General features: G+C 44.7%; 1 protein-coding gene across 2 annotated transcripts in view; it reads left to right on the forward strand.

Moving 5' to 3' along the window:
* Positions 1–12,075, forward strand: part of KIF6 (kinesin family member 6) — a 349,101-nt gene that overhangs the window by 266,947 nt on the left and 70,079 nt on the right. For both annotated transcript variants that reach the window (XM_036907154.2, XM_036907155.2), the window contains exon 15: positions 2,579–2,634. In XM_036907154.2, the coding sequence (XP_036763049.2) occupies positions 2,579–2,634 (56 nt within the window). The remainder of the gene's footprint in view (positions 1–2,578; positions 2,635–12,075) is intronic.

Here is a 12,075-nt window from a genome sequence, read left to right on the forward strand (position 1 = left end):
GGCCTGGAGTGGTGACAACCGCACAGTGAAGGGAAAATGGTCTCATGAAGACAGGACAGCCCTCAGCCCCCACTTCTTCAGTGGAAAAGCCCTTTTTTAACTTAGCACTGGGCTGCAGAGACAGGAACAGCTCGTGGCTTCTCCCACAGCGTCTGCCAGCCCTGGTACAGGGTAGCCTTCTGGAGAGGGCTGCCCACAGCACTAAGCCACTCCCTCTGTCATGCCCCCTGGACACATCTAGGTACCACCAAGGCTGGGGGCTGCATCCCAGGCCTTCTAGGCCTTCTCTGAGCAGAGCTGCATGGAGAGTACCTGCTCTACCTGCAGTGTGTCCCCTTTTCCACCTCCACTCTGGTTTCCTTCAGCACTGACATGAACTTCAGCAGCTTTGCAACCTTGCTCTTGTATTTGTCCTTATTCCCGAGAACCTTGAGCTTCCAGAACTCCTACGAAACAGGCAAAAGGAGGGTCATTCATTGAGCAGTGAAGGACTATCCCACCCTAGACACCAGGGTTGGACACAGCAACAGACAGCTACAGTCCCCACCTGGCAGAACTACAGTATGAAGATAGTCCTCGTGTTCTGAGTGGCCTGGACCAGACCTCAGATCCTGCCTGCCCAGCAGACAAACGCCCATGTGAGTCACAGAGCCCAGCACAGTGACAAACATGCCATACAAATATCTGCTGACCTGAATTCAATGTGAATGGCACCAAACGGAACTGCACTTTTCTCCAGAAGATGATAGGCCCTGGCTGAAGAGAGAACATACATAATCTACAATGAACCTCAACATCCTTACTAAGAAAGCCAGGGGTGGAGTCCCAAGAAACCAAAATTGGGACAAAATTTAGTCCCTTCCATGGAAATTTCCTGTCTGCAGTCAGAGGCCAAGCAGACAGATTTGGAAAATAGCAGCGGCAGAGTTCACACTTCTTTTCCATCACGCACAGAGCAGTTGTGGCACTCTGGCCTTCGCTTGTGCGGTTCCCCGGCCTGGAGTGCCCTCCTCTCCCCACTTCCTCTAATAAAATCCTATACAACTAAGTTTTATAGATGAACAATTGGGATTTACTGGGATCCTGAAAGATTTGGGGGCCTGTAGGGGGAGAGGATGAGGAGAAATGAGACAGTTAAAATCAAATCGGCCAAGTGTTGACAACTGACAGAATATGAAGGTGGGTGTGTGAGGGTTCATTCTATTACTCTATTTAGTGTATATTTGGAAATTTCCGCAATGAAAAGTTTTCTAAAAATTCCTATGCAACCATAAAGCCCAGGTCAATCCTACCTTGTATATGAAGCCTCCCCAACTCCTCGCCACTCAGGGGCAGGCCCCTCCCTAGGCAGACTCTGACGGCATGGCCTGCGCTGTCCGCAGTAGCACAGTGATTTGCTACCACCATGGTATGTGTTTGCTTCATAGATTTTCAGCTGTCCCTTAAGCGCCATGGCAGAAAGGAGAAGAAGGGGAAGACTGGCATTCTCAAGGGCCCACTGTGTGTAGGGGACTGGACAGCATGTTTCTCGCACAGGCCATATTCTACATGCCTCTGCAGCGCCAGGTTGGGCTCTCAGTGGGCATCCCCTAAACACTTGTCAGAAAATACAGAGAAATCATTAAGTAAACTTCAACACAGCCATCTGGTGGACTAGTAGGCAGCCATCGATGATAACGGTCAAGTTTCTAATGACATAGGGAAGGACTTGTGTTATAATGCTAAGCGAAAAAAGATCAAAGCTCCAAATCTTATGTAGGGTATGATTCTAACTCTGTAAAAACTGGCTAGAAAAAACACTGGAGGATCTCAAAAATATGTTTGTTTCTGAGTAGAGGATTGTAAGGTTTTTTGGTTTTTTTTGGCTTGCTTTCATGTTTTTAAAACAAGGTTTAATATCATTTATAATAGGAGTCAGTGAACTTTTTCTATAAAGAATCAGATAGTGAATATTTCAGATTTGCAGGCTTACACATTCTCCATCACATGGACTCAACTCTGCCAGTGTAGCAAAGCAGCCATGGACAACATCTGAATGAATGGGCCAGGCTGCATTCCAGCACAACCCGGGTACAGAAACCAGTAACGGGCTGGATGGTCTCATGACCAACCAAAGCTCCTCGCCCTCTAACATACTGCTTTATGATCAGGAAAAATAGTTATTTAAGTCATATTAAGTGCAAACTCTTTGAGTACAGCTGTAGGGTCTTGGCACGTGGTTAATAGAACACAGCACAGTATAGAGGGCTTCCGGCCATGTTTTATCCTGGTAGCCTTGCATTATAAAACACTAGAAGTCAAATGTTGTCAGTTAGAGAATCTGAGAATGAAAATCCTATGCTGGATAGAGGAGTAAAAATTTATGATACCAATTCATGTAATTCATACACATTTTATCTCTATTTGTAAGCCTCATTTATTTCATTTACCTAGATTTTTTTAATGTCTTGTAAAGCTTTCTAACATTTTGGAGAATTCTCAGAAATCTATTTTTTAAGAGATAATTTAGGATGGACAGAAAAAAGTAAGTTCTCATTTCTTTTTTCTTTCTTTCTTTTTTTTTTTTTTTTTCCTGCAGATTTTCTGAAGCAAAGGCTCTGGGAGAGAGTTTAAATGAAGCAAGAAGTAAAATTGGTAAGCAGATGTTCCTCTATGGGCCTCTTTCATAGACCGTTTTCCTGGTGAACATCAGGTCATATGTGCCTCCAAAAAGCCATGAAGCCCGGTGTGAACCCTGCCAGGGAGGCCTCTTAGAGAATGCCTGTCCTTGAAAGTTTGTCATCTCACCTGCCATCCATCAGGAAAAGTAATTTCTTTTGTCTAGAACTTTTCATCCTCATGCAGGCATGAGCTCTAGCATCCCAGTGAGACAGTTTTGCTTTCCTGATGTTTTCAATAGCTCCACTGGTCATAACCTCATGATTACAGTGCTATTTCCTATTTTCAAGTGCCATGATGGCCTTTAACACCTGCCAAAGCTTACAGTCAGCATTTTCCAGTGCCATGCCGTGAGATGGTGGGTGGGTGAGGAGAAAAATGCTCACCCGTGCGCTCCCAGGGCTCAGTCTGCCCAAGAGCTCCCCCACTTAGGAGGGCATCCCTGGAAAGGTGAGGTTAAGGCAAGAGGCAAACTCACTAAAAGTGGCTTCATATCTTTGTCAATGCGAGAGTAAGATGTTCCCTTCGCGTTAGCTAGACAACGCCAGGGACGTGTCTCCCAGGCAGGAGCAGGTTCACAGACAGGTCCCGTGTGTCTTTGCCTCTGGCTACCAAAGGCAGACGTTACTACTTGTTCACAGCTGACTCCCCTCATAAGTGAGGACAGACAGAAGCCACCAGGAGTGTCTCATGTTCCTGCGGAGTGTGGAAATTGCGACAGTCTTTAAACAGGAGCCACACAGTCTCCGCTGCAGCCTTAGGCAGCCAGGCCCTGAGCCATGCCCAGCACCATGTCCAGAATCTCTGGAGTCTCAGAGGTTCTTAACCTAAAGTCTAGTAACTTAGGAGAAAAATGTGCCTTTGTTTCCACCAACCTCTAACTGCAATTTAGCATTACCTTTGATGAATGTAGGCTGTGGGCCTCAGTAGCTCTAGCAGCCCCTGTCACCAGGGAAAATCAGACATTTTCATTTCATAGCACAGTGTGGCAGACATCATAAATATCTCTTATGCTCATCAGTACTTCAAAATTACCATAGTTATGAATTCACCATTATATCTTTTACTATTTAATGCATTTATATAAAAGCCCAAAGATATTTCTGAATCACAGGAAGTTTTTAGGTTTTGAGAACTATTTCTATATGATTCATTTATCTTTAAAATCCTATGTTTTTTGCTTTATGCACCTGAAACCATCATTCTGAAGGGGGGCCTATAGTTTCACCCAATTGCCAGAAGGATGCCTGGGGGAAAAAAAAGACAAAGAAAAAGAGTACAAACTCTTCGCTTGGCCTGGATTCCCAAACCCCCTAAAACTGTGCTAAAAAAATGGGGGTTAGGAATATGCACATCATTCTGGAGGTAACATCCATAGCTTATCTGATTCTCAGAGGAGTCAGTGACCCAAACCAATAAGGAAATTGATTCTAGACCAAGACCCAATTCACAGAGCTTCAGGTAAGAAAACAGAACCTGCAGAGGGGCAGCCCATCCCAGCATCAGGGCAGGGCTGGCCCACCCTGCTGGGGGCCTGGAAGGGAGGTGAAGCAGGGCGGGGAGGGGGAACGAGCTACAGTGGGTCCAGGGCCAGCTCTGCACCATTGCCTGACTCAGAGACCCCAGTGGTGTGTTCCTCCCTCAGGGGGATAAGAGGGCAAGACCTTTTACAAGCTGCTTCTCCCCAGAAAGTAATATAAAGTTTTGTTCTTGAAAAATATCTAACTCTTTAAACCAACATGATACTGTTCCCTACTAATACACTTAGTTTTTTTCTCTGGGTACAACGGGTTGTTGTCACAAGTAATTCTAAATTCTCCATAATTTTGGTGTAATAATGTATGTTGATGGATCCAGTTTCCCACTTTCTTAAGATGAGGCAAGTCAGAGGCTGCCCTACAGCTGTGAGGGGTGTGCCCTGCCCGAGAGCCAGGGCCGAGGGTGTGGGGGCTGGTAGGCGTCTCCCAGAGGGGAGGTCTGTGATTCACACACACAGGGGCCAGATGTGCCAGCAGCAGTCCTGGGCCAGTAGACCTTTGTTTCTTTGGGATAATAACAAGTAGAGTTCCTACCAGTGTTTAAGCTCAAGTGTCCATTGCTACCAAGAAAGTGACTGGTTCAGAGGTGCTAATGAAGTCACTTTATGCAAATCAGTGCAAAAAAACTAAGACCTGTGCCTGCCCACCCAACTTTTCAATGTGCTCTGGATTCAAGGGGACCTGGTCAGAAGTCCTTACTGAATGGCCCCCCACGGTGCTCAACCACAGGGAGTAGCCCACCACCACTGCGCCTCGGACACAAGGTTAAAATTAAGGAGGTACAAGGTGAAACTCGTATATACATTGAAAATTTCCAAGACAACCTTGAAGGAAACTGGTTTCAGGAGATTTATGACATTTCTGAGTGCATCTTTCCTAGGGAGAAATTAAATCAAGTGGAATTTATATTCCCCCCATGACCACAATCTTAGATTTAGTGAAGCTAAGAGTCAGGAGGTGGGAGCACGGTAGGGATATGCCATCCCATGTGTGGGACGGTGGCTCCGCTCTGCTCCCCAACTGCACCACATCCTGCCTGTGGACCCTGAGGAAGAAGTGTGGATGCACATGCAATTGGCCTACAGAGAGGAAATGAAAGCTGTGCTTGTGAACTACAGCTCAACCAGCCTGCATGTTTAAAGTTCAGGTTGCCACTATCTTCTCATTTTTCCTTCAAAAAGGTAATTTGGTTTTTCTCTGACACTGTGATCTAAAGCTGCCGCTTGAGTTTCATTCTCAAAAGTCCCTAGCAACCATCAGTTCCATAGTAACCACATCTCTGATTTTTACATGGCTTAATCAGTCAACCAAAACTACCATAATATTCCCATTGCTTATAACAAGCCAGCCCAAACTAGATAAGTAAACTCTTGCCACAAACTCCAGCTGAAATCAGAAAGGGAAAAAACAACCAATTTAGCATCTTCCTGAAAAACAACAGTCTTTGTTTCCAGAGCAGAGCCATTTCCATTCTATGGGCCCGACCCCCACACAAGACACTCTGGCAGCTTTTTATAACATGGTCTGTGTTTTGAACACATTCGTATACACCCTGCTTCCATTCATCATCTCTCTAAAAATGCCATTGAGCCCAAACAGTGGGGGAAAAATGGGCTACTTTAGGGGCAGTGGCATAAACCAGGTCATTTTTCACTTATTGGAGTTCAGCATACTTTCGTCTACATCAGTATTCTACCACCAGCCGCACTGTCTTTGGCAATAAAGGACAATGAGTGGCTGTTCTTTGGCAGAAGGCCCACTCCTGGGCCAGTCCAGGAACCAGCTGCCTTGGAAGCAGGTGAAAGAGATTGACTGGCGCCTCTTGGCACCTCTTCATCCCCCGCAGACCCCTCCCGGCCTAAATGAAGGCCAGCGTCACAGGGTGCTGCACACAAGGGTTTTCACTAGTGAGTCAATAGGTGATCAATTTAAAAAAACCACAGGAAATGTAATCGAAGTAGCTGTTAATGAGAGGAGAAGACAAACAAGCAAACATTAGAAGAGCTAATAAAGTATTCCGGAAGCTTTCTCCTACTCCAGATCCCAAGAATGCCTCCAACCCACCATTTGAACAAGGCACTCTTAACAATGTTTCTCTTGTACCTTTGGGATTTGGGGAAAGCATTGCTCAGATCTGGGGTCTCAATCAGCTGAATAAATAGGACTCCTTCTCAGTTTTGTGCATTTTCTGTACTTCTGTCTTCCTTTGATGTTTCCTTCTGGATCTCCCTTGTGCATATTGGCTTCTAGTATCTTATCCTGAGTAGGAGAGTAGGGAAAAGAGGACATCAGGTCATTTTGCTAGATTATAAAGACCTGAATCAAATACATTCTTTGGTTACTGTTTGCCTCTGGCACTGAATAACATCCCCGCCACAAACAGCTTCCCCCGTTTATTGAGCACTGACTCTGGCCGGAGCCAAGACCTTGACATATGTTCTCTCGTTTAATCCTCACAAAGAACAGTTATTACCTAGAAGGGGTGGGGGTGGATATTACCATATGCCATAGGTTCTCATATATACAATTTCTACAGTCTTAACACCTCTGAAGTCAGGAGACATTTGACCATCCCATTTGCCCATTTTTTCATGTCTTCAGTAATGAGGATGAGTCTTACAATTGATGTTGTCTAGATCTATGAAATGTGGTATTATCATTATTTTGCAGACTTTTAAAAAATGGAGTTTCGGTGAGGTGGCCTCCAAAGTGGCCAGGCTGGAATTAAAATTTATTTCTGTCCACCTCCAAAACATTCAACTACAGTATACTAGCTCCATAAATTCAGATTTATCTGATTGAGTTTAAACTTTAAAATTTCACTGAGTTGAAATTTAACTCAGTTCTCCTGAATCTTTGGCCTTTATCAGATGTGCCTAACGAAAGGCTCAAACTAGACCCTCCCTCGTAGCCCACGAAGATTAAAAGGGTCTTTGCAACCTGATTAATGGTAAGTCATCTTTGCACAATGGGGCCCAGTTGCAGGGGCAAGTGGGGTCTGAACACAGCCCATCTTTGCTCCCCCTCCAAGTGCACCAACCCAGGGTTGCATCTGCCCTCAGGAAGGGGCAACTTTTTTTAGTTTGCCAACAGCAGCTCCATGGGCTTGCAGCAGCTCTAGGGGGACTTGAAACCTTGTGTCCCAAATGGATTTCAAGTATCTTTTTCAATGGTTTGGAAATAGAAGAGATGGGTTGTATTTTCAGATTCTATACAATTCCAGCTTAGTGGCTTTACCAATGCTTCAGAAAACGTGAGAGAATTCAATGTATAAACTTAGATGAGGTTTAGTAGGAATGGCTATAATGAAGTACTTATGCTTCAGTACCAAAACCAGCACCAATAAGGACTAGAGAAAGCCTGATTAAGGGCAGGCATACCAGTCATCAGGGACAACAAAATAAAAACGTTTACCCTAAAGTGAAAAAATACTATATTCTCAGAAGTAAGAAATGCAAAAGTCAAGATGTCATCCTTCCAATCTGCCCAGCATTGCCAAGCATATGTTGTATTTCCTCAGTGCCTCTAACCTCTCTTCAAGAAGAGAGATGATTCAGAGAAAAGCAGCTAAAGTGATGATTTTTAAAAAGTTACAAAGAAGCTCTTTCTTCTGTGAAAGAGCACTGGCCGCACTGGACCATGAGAAGGGACCTGGGGACAATTCTGCACTTCTCCCCAGCCTGCTGGGCTCAGCTCTGCTAGCTTACTTGGTATTTAGCGACTTTTTCTTGGTGATGCAAAACTTTAACTTAACTAGGAAAAAAATGCTTTGTGAACAAATGAGACTGTTACATTCTACTGATATCGTTTCCCTGCTAACCAACTACATATGAGCTAATTCCTCTTAAAGAAATGTAGTTATGAGAGAACTGATTGCATATGACTTGACATCATACAGAAGGACCAAGAAATTATAGTTCCTCTTTAAAGAGACTCAAAAGGGAAGAAACAATATTCAGTTGTAGCAAAACTATGGTTGACCAAATGAAAAAAACATCATGTCAAAAAAGGTAATTGGGTAGAGCTTCTAGGAATCTTTAAAAGCAGAATAGATAGGCATCTTTGTGAGAGGACTCAGGGCCTCTAGAGATGAAAAGAGCAAAGCTGATTTATTAAGGTCTCTTCTGTAACACTTCAGAACGTGGAGATTCCAAGACATGCAGTTATCTGAGTGACAGCCCATAACCAGTGTGACTGATGTCTTTGTAGAGTTGATTGAAGGTTTTGTTGTCATAGTTTGGAGATCAAACCAGAAACAAATGATTCAAGCAGCTGGAGGACTATAGAGTATTAGCTGACAAGATGTAGCACTAATAATTGTCACATATAAAGAAGGAAGCAATAACTTGGTCAGAATGTCAGCCAAAAAAAGGTGATTGGGTGCCTCCTAAGAGTCCTGACACGGTGGTCTTACCTTAGTAAATGAATCAGAGTTCTGGATCTGGCCTTGGCTGGGTAGATTCAGGAAGGCCATGCCAGTCAAACTCACTATAAACCAGAAGGCAGTTTTTAAATTTACCATGAAGGATGCTCTTTTATAGACAGGAACTCAACCTGCCTCGTCCATCCAGGGCATCTTCTCCCAGAGAGAAAAATAGATTAGTTATTTGTTATTTGACAGCATCCCTAAGCACAAAGGGAATCAAAACAAAGAGAAATAAAGTTTTCAAAGACAGGTTCTCACAGTCATGGTGAAGCCTCACAGTGTCCATTTCTTCCATGAGCAAATATCCCTGCAGCAGTCAGTCAGCTTCCAAGCTGACCAGCCCCATTATGTACTTAATACCCTTTTCTCCAAACAGATAACATACCGTTTATTAGGTTTCTACTTGCTAAACTACAATTGTATCCCCCTCCCACCTCTCAGGAAGAGCTCAGGTCACTTTGAATAGGGCCTTGGCTCACAGGAGCAGTCTGTGTCTGGCGACAGAAACTTTTAGTTTGACTCTTTTGATTTTCAGAAGTAGAAACCCAGGGGAGCTCGCTCAGGCTTAGGATGCATGTGTGGCGATCATAAGACTCACTGAGATGCCGTAAGATCGAAGACCCTCCAAGCTGCAGTGGGAGCCAGGGCTAAGGGCCTGGGAGGCCGTCAGGAAGCAGGGCGGCTCTGGAGCCCAGCGCACGCTCTCCGTGCTCCCTTCCCGTCGTGCTACCTCTGTGCATGTCTGCTCTCGCAGCCGGCTTGTCCTGCTGACCAGAGGCCTCACTTCCGCACGGCTTTGGTTTTCTCTGGCCCCAGATGTACCCAAAAGCAGCCCTTAACGTTCTGCCCCCAAGCTCATGAGCTAATTGTTTGCTTGGTTTTTTTTAGCTCAAAATTATGAGAAAGAGAACTTGACTGGCTCACTTCATCTTTTCTAAGCCATCAGAAGAGCAGCTGCTGGCCAGCTTAAGAATGTGCTATCTTTGGGTCAGAAACCCAGCCCTAGACTTGGCAGTGGTGGCCAGGGAGAAGGAGAGGTGCTCAGAAAGTGGCCACCTAGGCAGAGAGGACGCGACAGGGGAGGTTTTCCCTGTTATAAGGAGGATGGGCAGAGCAGGAACAATTGTCATCTCATATCCTCCTGGTTTTATCTCACGGAGAGGCTGTGAAGCTTTTTGCTAATTCGACTCTTATAAGGTGACCTCAGTGCCTTTATTTCCAGGTTCTTCGGGAAGCACCACTGCATCTTTATTTTACCAGCAATAATAATAACCCATCTTTGTAAAGTGCCATAAAATATATAGGGGTTTTATTTTATTATTTTTATATGGTCAAATCCATTTATCTTTTATGACTTCCTCCATTGTTTTTGTACTTGGAAAGGGTCATTGTAGCAATAGTAATAATGAGCTGTTCATTGCCCAGTATTTGTTTAATGCTTTCCTAAATTTTCTTACAGCTTTTTTTATTGTCTATTTTTCACATTCATCTCATTTAGGATTTATTGTAGAACATTGCATAAGCTGAGGCTTTCAGTTGAATCCTTTTAAAAAAAAACCGATTTTCCCAACACCTATTTCTTTTAATGAAATGCTTTAAAATAAAATTTCTTCCCCTTAAAAGAATCATTTCAGATTTGCAGAAGGCAGCTGATGTATTCTAATCTCATTGTAGCAATAATGTACATCCTTGACACAATAATTTTCACCCAAGTATTTCAAAATAACATTGCTAGCAGATACTATTATCTAGATACCAGAAAACCTGCAGAAAAGTGCCAACTTTACATGAACCAGGAGGCTCATGAACAGGGAGTGACAGGCAAATATCTATAAGTGGGTGGTTCCTTCAGATGGGGGCTCTCTCCACACTCTCTAAAGGGAAAGAGACTGTCTTTACACACAACAGCAGGAAACCGGATCCCCTTACTGATTTGCCAGGGGAAAATAGATGGCACCGTGTTGTTTTACTTCTAAGGAGGAAAAGTGTATTTCATTATCTTACACTGATTAGAAAAGGGGATAATTGTGGCTGGGGTAGAAGAGGGAGTAGGGGCCTTATCAGGCATGCCAAGCAGGGAAGAACTGAAAATAGCAGAGGTTTGCTGTGTCTGCTGCCAGCCACCCTGAAAGCACTGATGAGTTCCTTGCTGGAAACCAGCCATAGCTTTCAAAACCAGAGGATACACAAGGGGGGAGCACCCCTCCCCCACAATGGCCATTCTGCTCAGGGTGGCAGTGACCTTGGACTGGTGTTGGCTTCATGTAGTAACGTGGGCCAGCCCCGCTCTCTGAAGCAGTCTGCACAACTTACTTTAGCAAGCCTCACAATATGCCTGTGTAGCTCCACAGCAAGATATGCTAGTTAAAGCATAAATATTCAGAGGAGGGGATGAAATACTGTGCAGAGGCATTCATCCATCTGCAGGGCCTCAGTGCTCCCCTTCCAGCAGGTTGATGTCAACTGTTGGACAACATTTCAAAAGCAAGAGGCTCCCAAGCACATCCAGGCTGCATCACTAATCAGGCATCTTGTGAACAGAAGCCCAGCCTAGGCAGTTTGTATGGGGAACGCAGTTAACAGCAGGACTCTGAGCAGCTGCCTGAGCCAAGCGCCAAGGGCGGCCCTCAGCAGGGCAACTTGGGATGCCACGAGGACTCCCGGAAGTCTGGCTTCAATGTCTGTACAGAGCTGCAGTGGCCTAAAAGGACTAGGGGTAAACAGAGAAGCTCAAGGCCAGCCATTGTGTGTCTAAACACAGACTTGGGGCCAGCAAGAGTCAGAGGTAGAATCCCCACCTTGATGGTAGCAATAGCTGACTTTGGTAGGAGTACTATTATGGTCCTCCTGTTATACATGAAGAAACTAGGCCTAGGAAGGTTAATAAATACAGTCAATAATACAGCACTGGTAAGGGGTAGAACCAGAATTGGAACCCAGTTTCTGTAGGGTTCCAAAGTTAATGCCCTGAGATGGCAGGAAAATTCACGACCCAACTAAGGAGGTTAGGCCTCTGTTATACAGTGCCCAGGAAGGCCACATGTCCTCTCTGAGTTCGAGCTGGTGATAAAAAGAAGGAAAAGGACCCAGTGAAGGAAGCTTTCCCCATCTTTACTCCCAGAAAGGTAATAAAGAAAAGAGGTGCAGAGATTGGTGGGAGGTGGAGAAAGGCCACGATAGTCAAGGGAGAGCAAGCCTACCTTCCTGGGCTCTCTCCCCTGATCTGGAGTTTAGAAAATTATGGATTCTTTGGAGAACTGGGTGTCTCTTTTTAATTGCACTTGTGATTCGCGTTGCAGTTTTGCTGTAGAACGTTCAAACACTTCATTAATACACATATCAAAATGAGGAGCCCCTCTTCATTTCCTCAACCCAGTACCAACTGTGCCCCCTCCTCAGAGGGGAACGACCACACTCAACAAATGATACATGTACTTTCATCCGTGTCTGTGC

Source organism: Manis pentadactyla, chromosome 16 (genome assembly GCF_030020395.1).
Source record: "Manis pentadactyla isolate mManPen7 chromosome 16, mManPen7.hap1, whole genome shotgun sequence".
NCBI classification, from domain to species: domain Eukaryota; kingdom Metazoa; phylum Chordata; class Mammalia; order Pholidota; family Manidae; genus Manis; species Manis pentadactyla.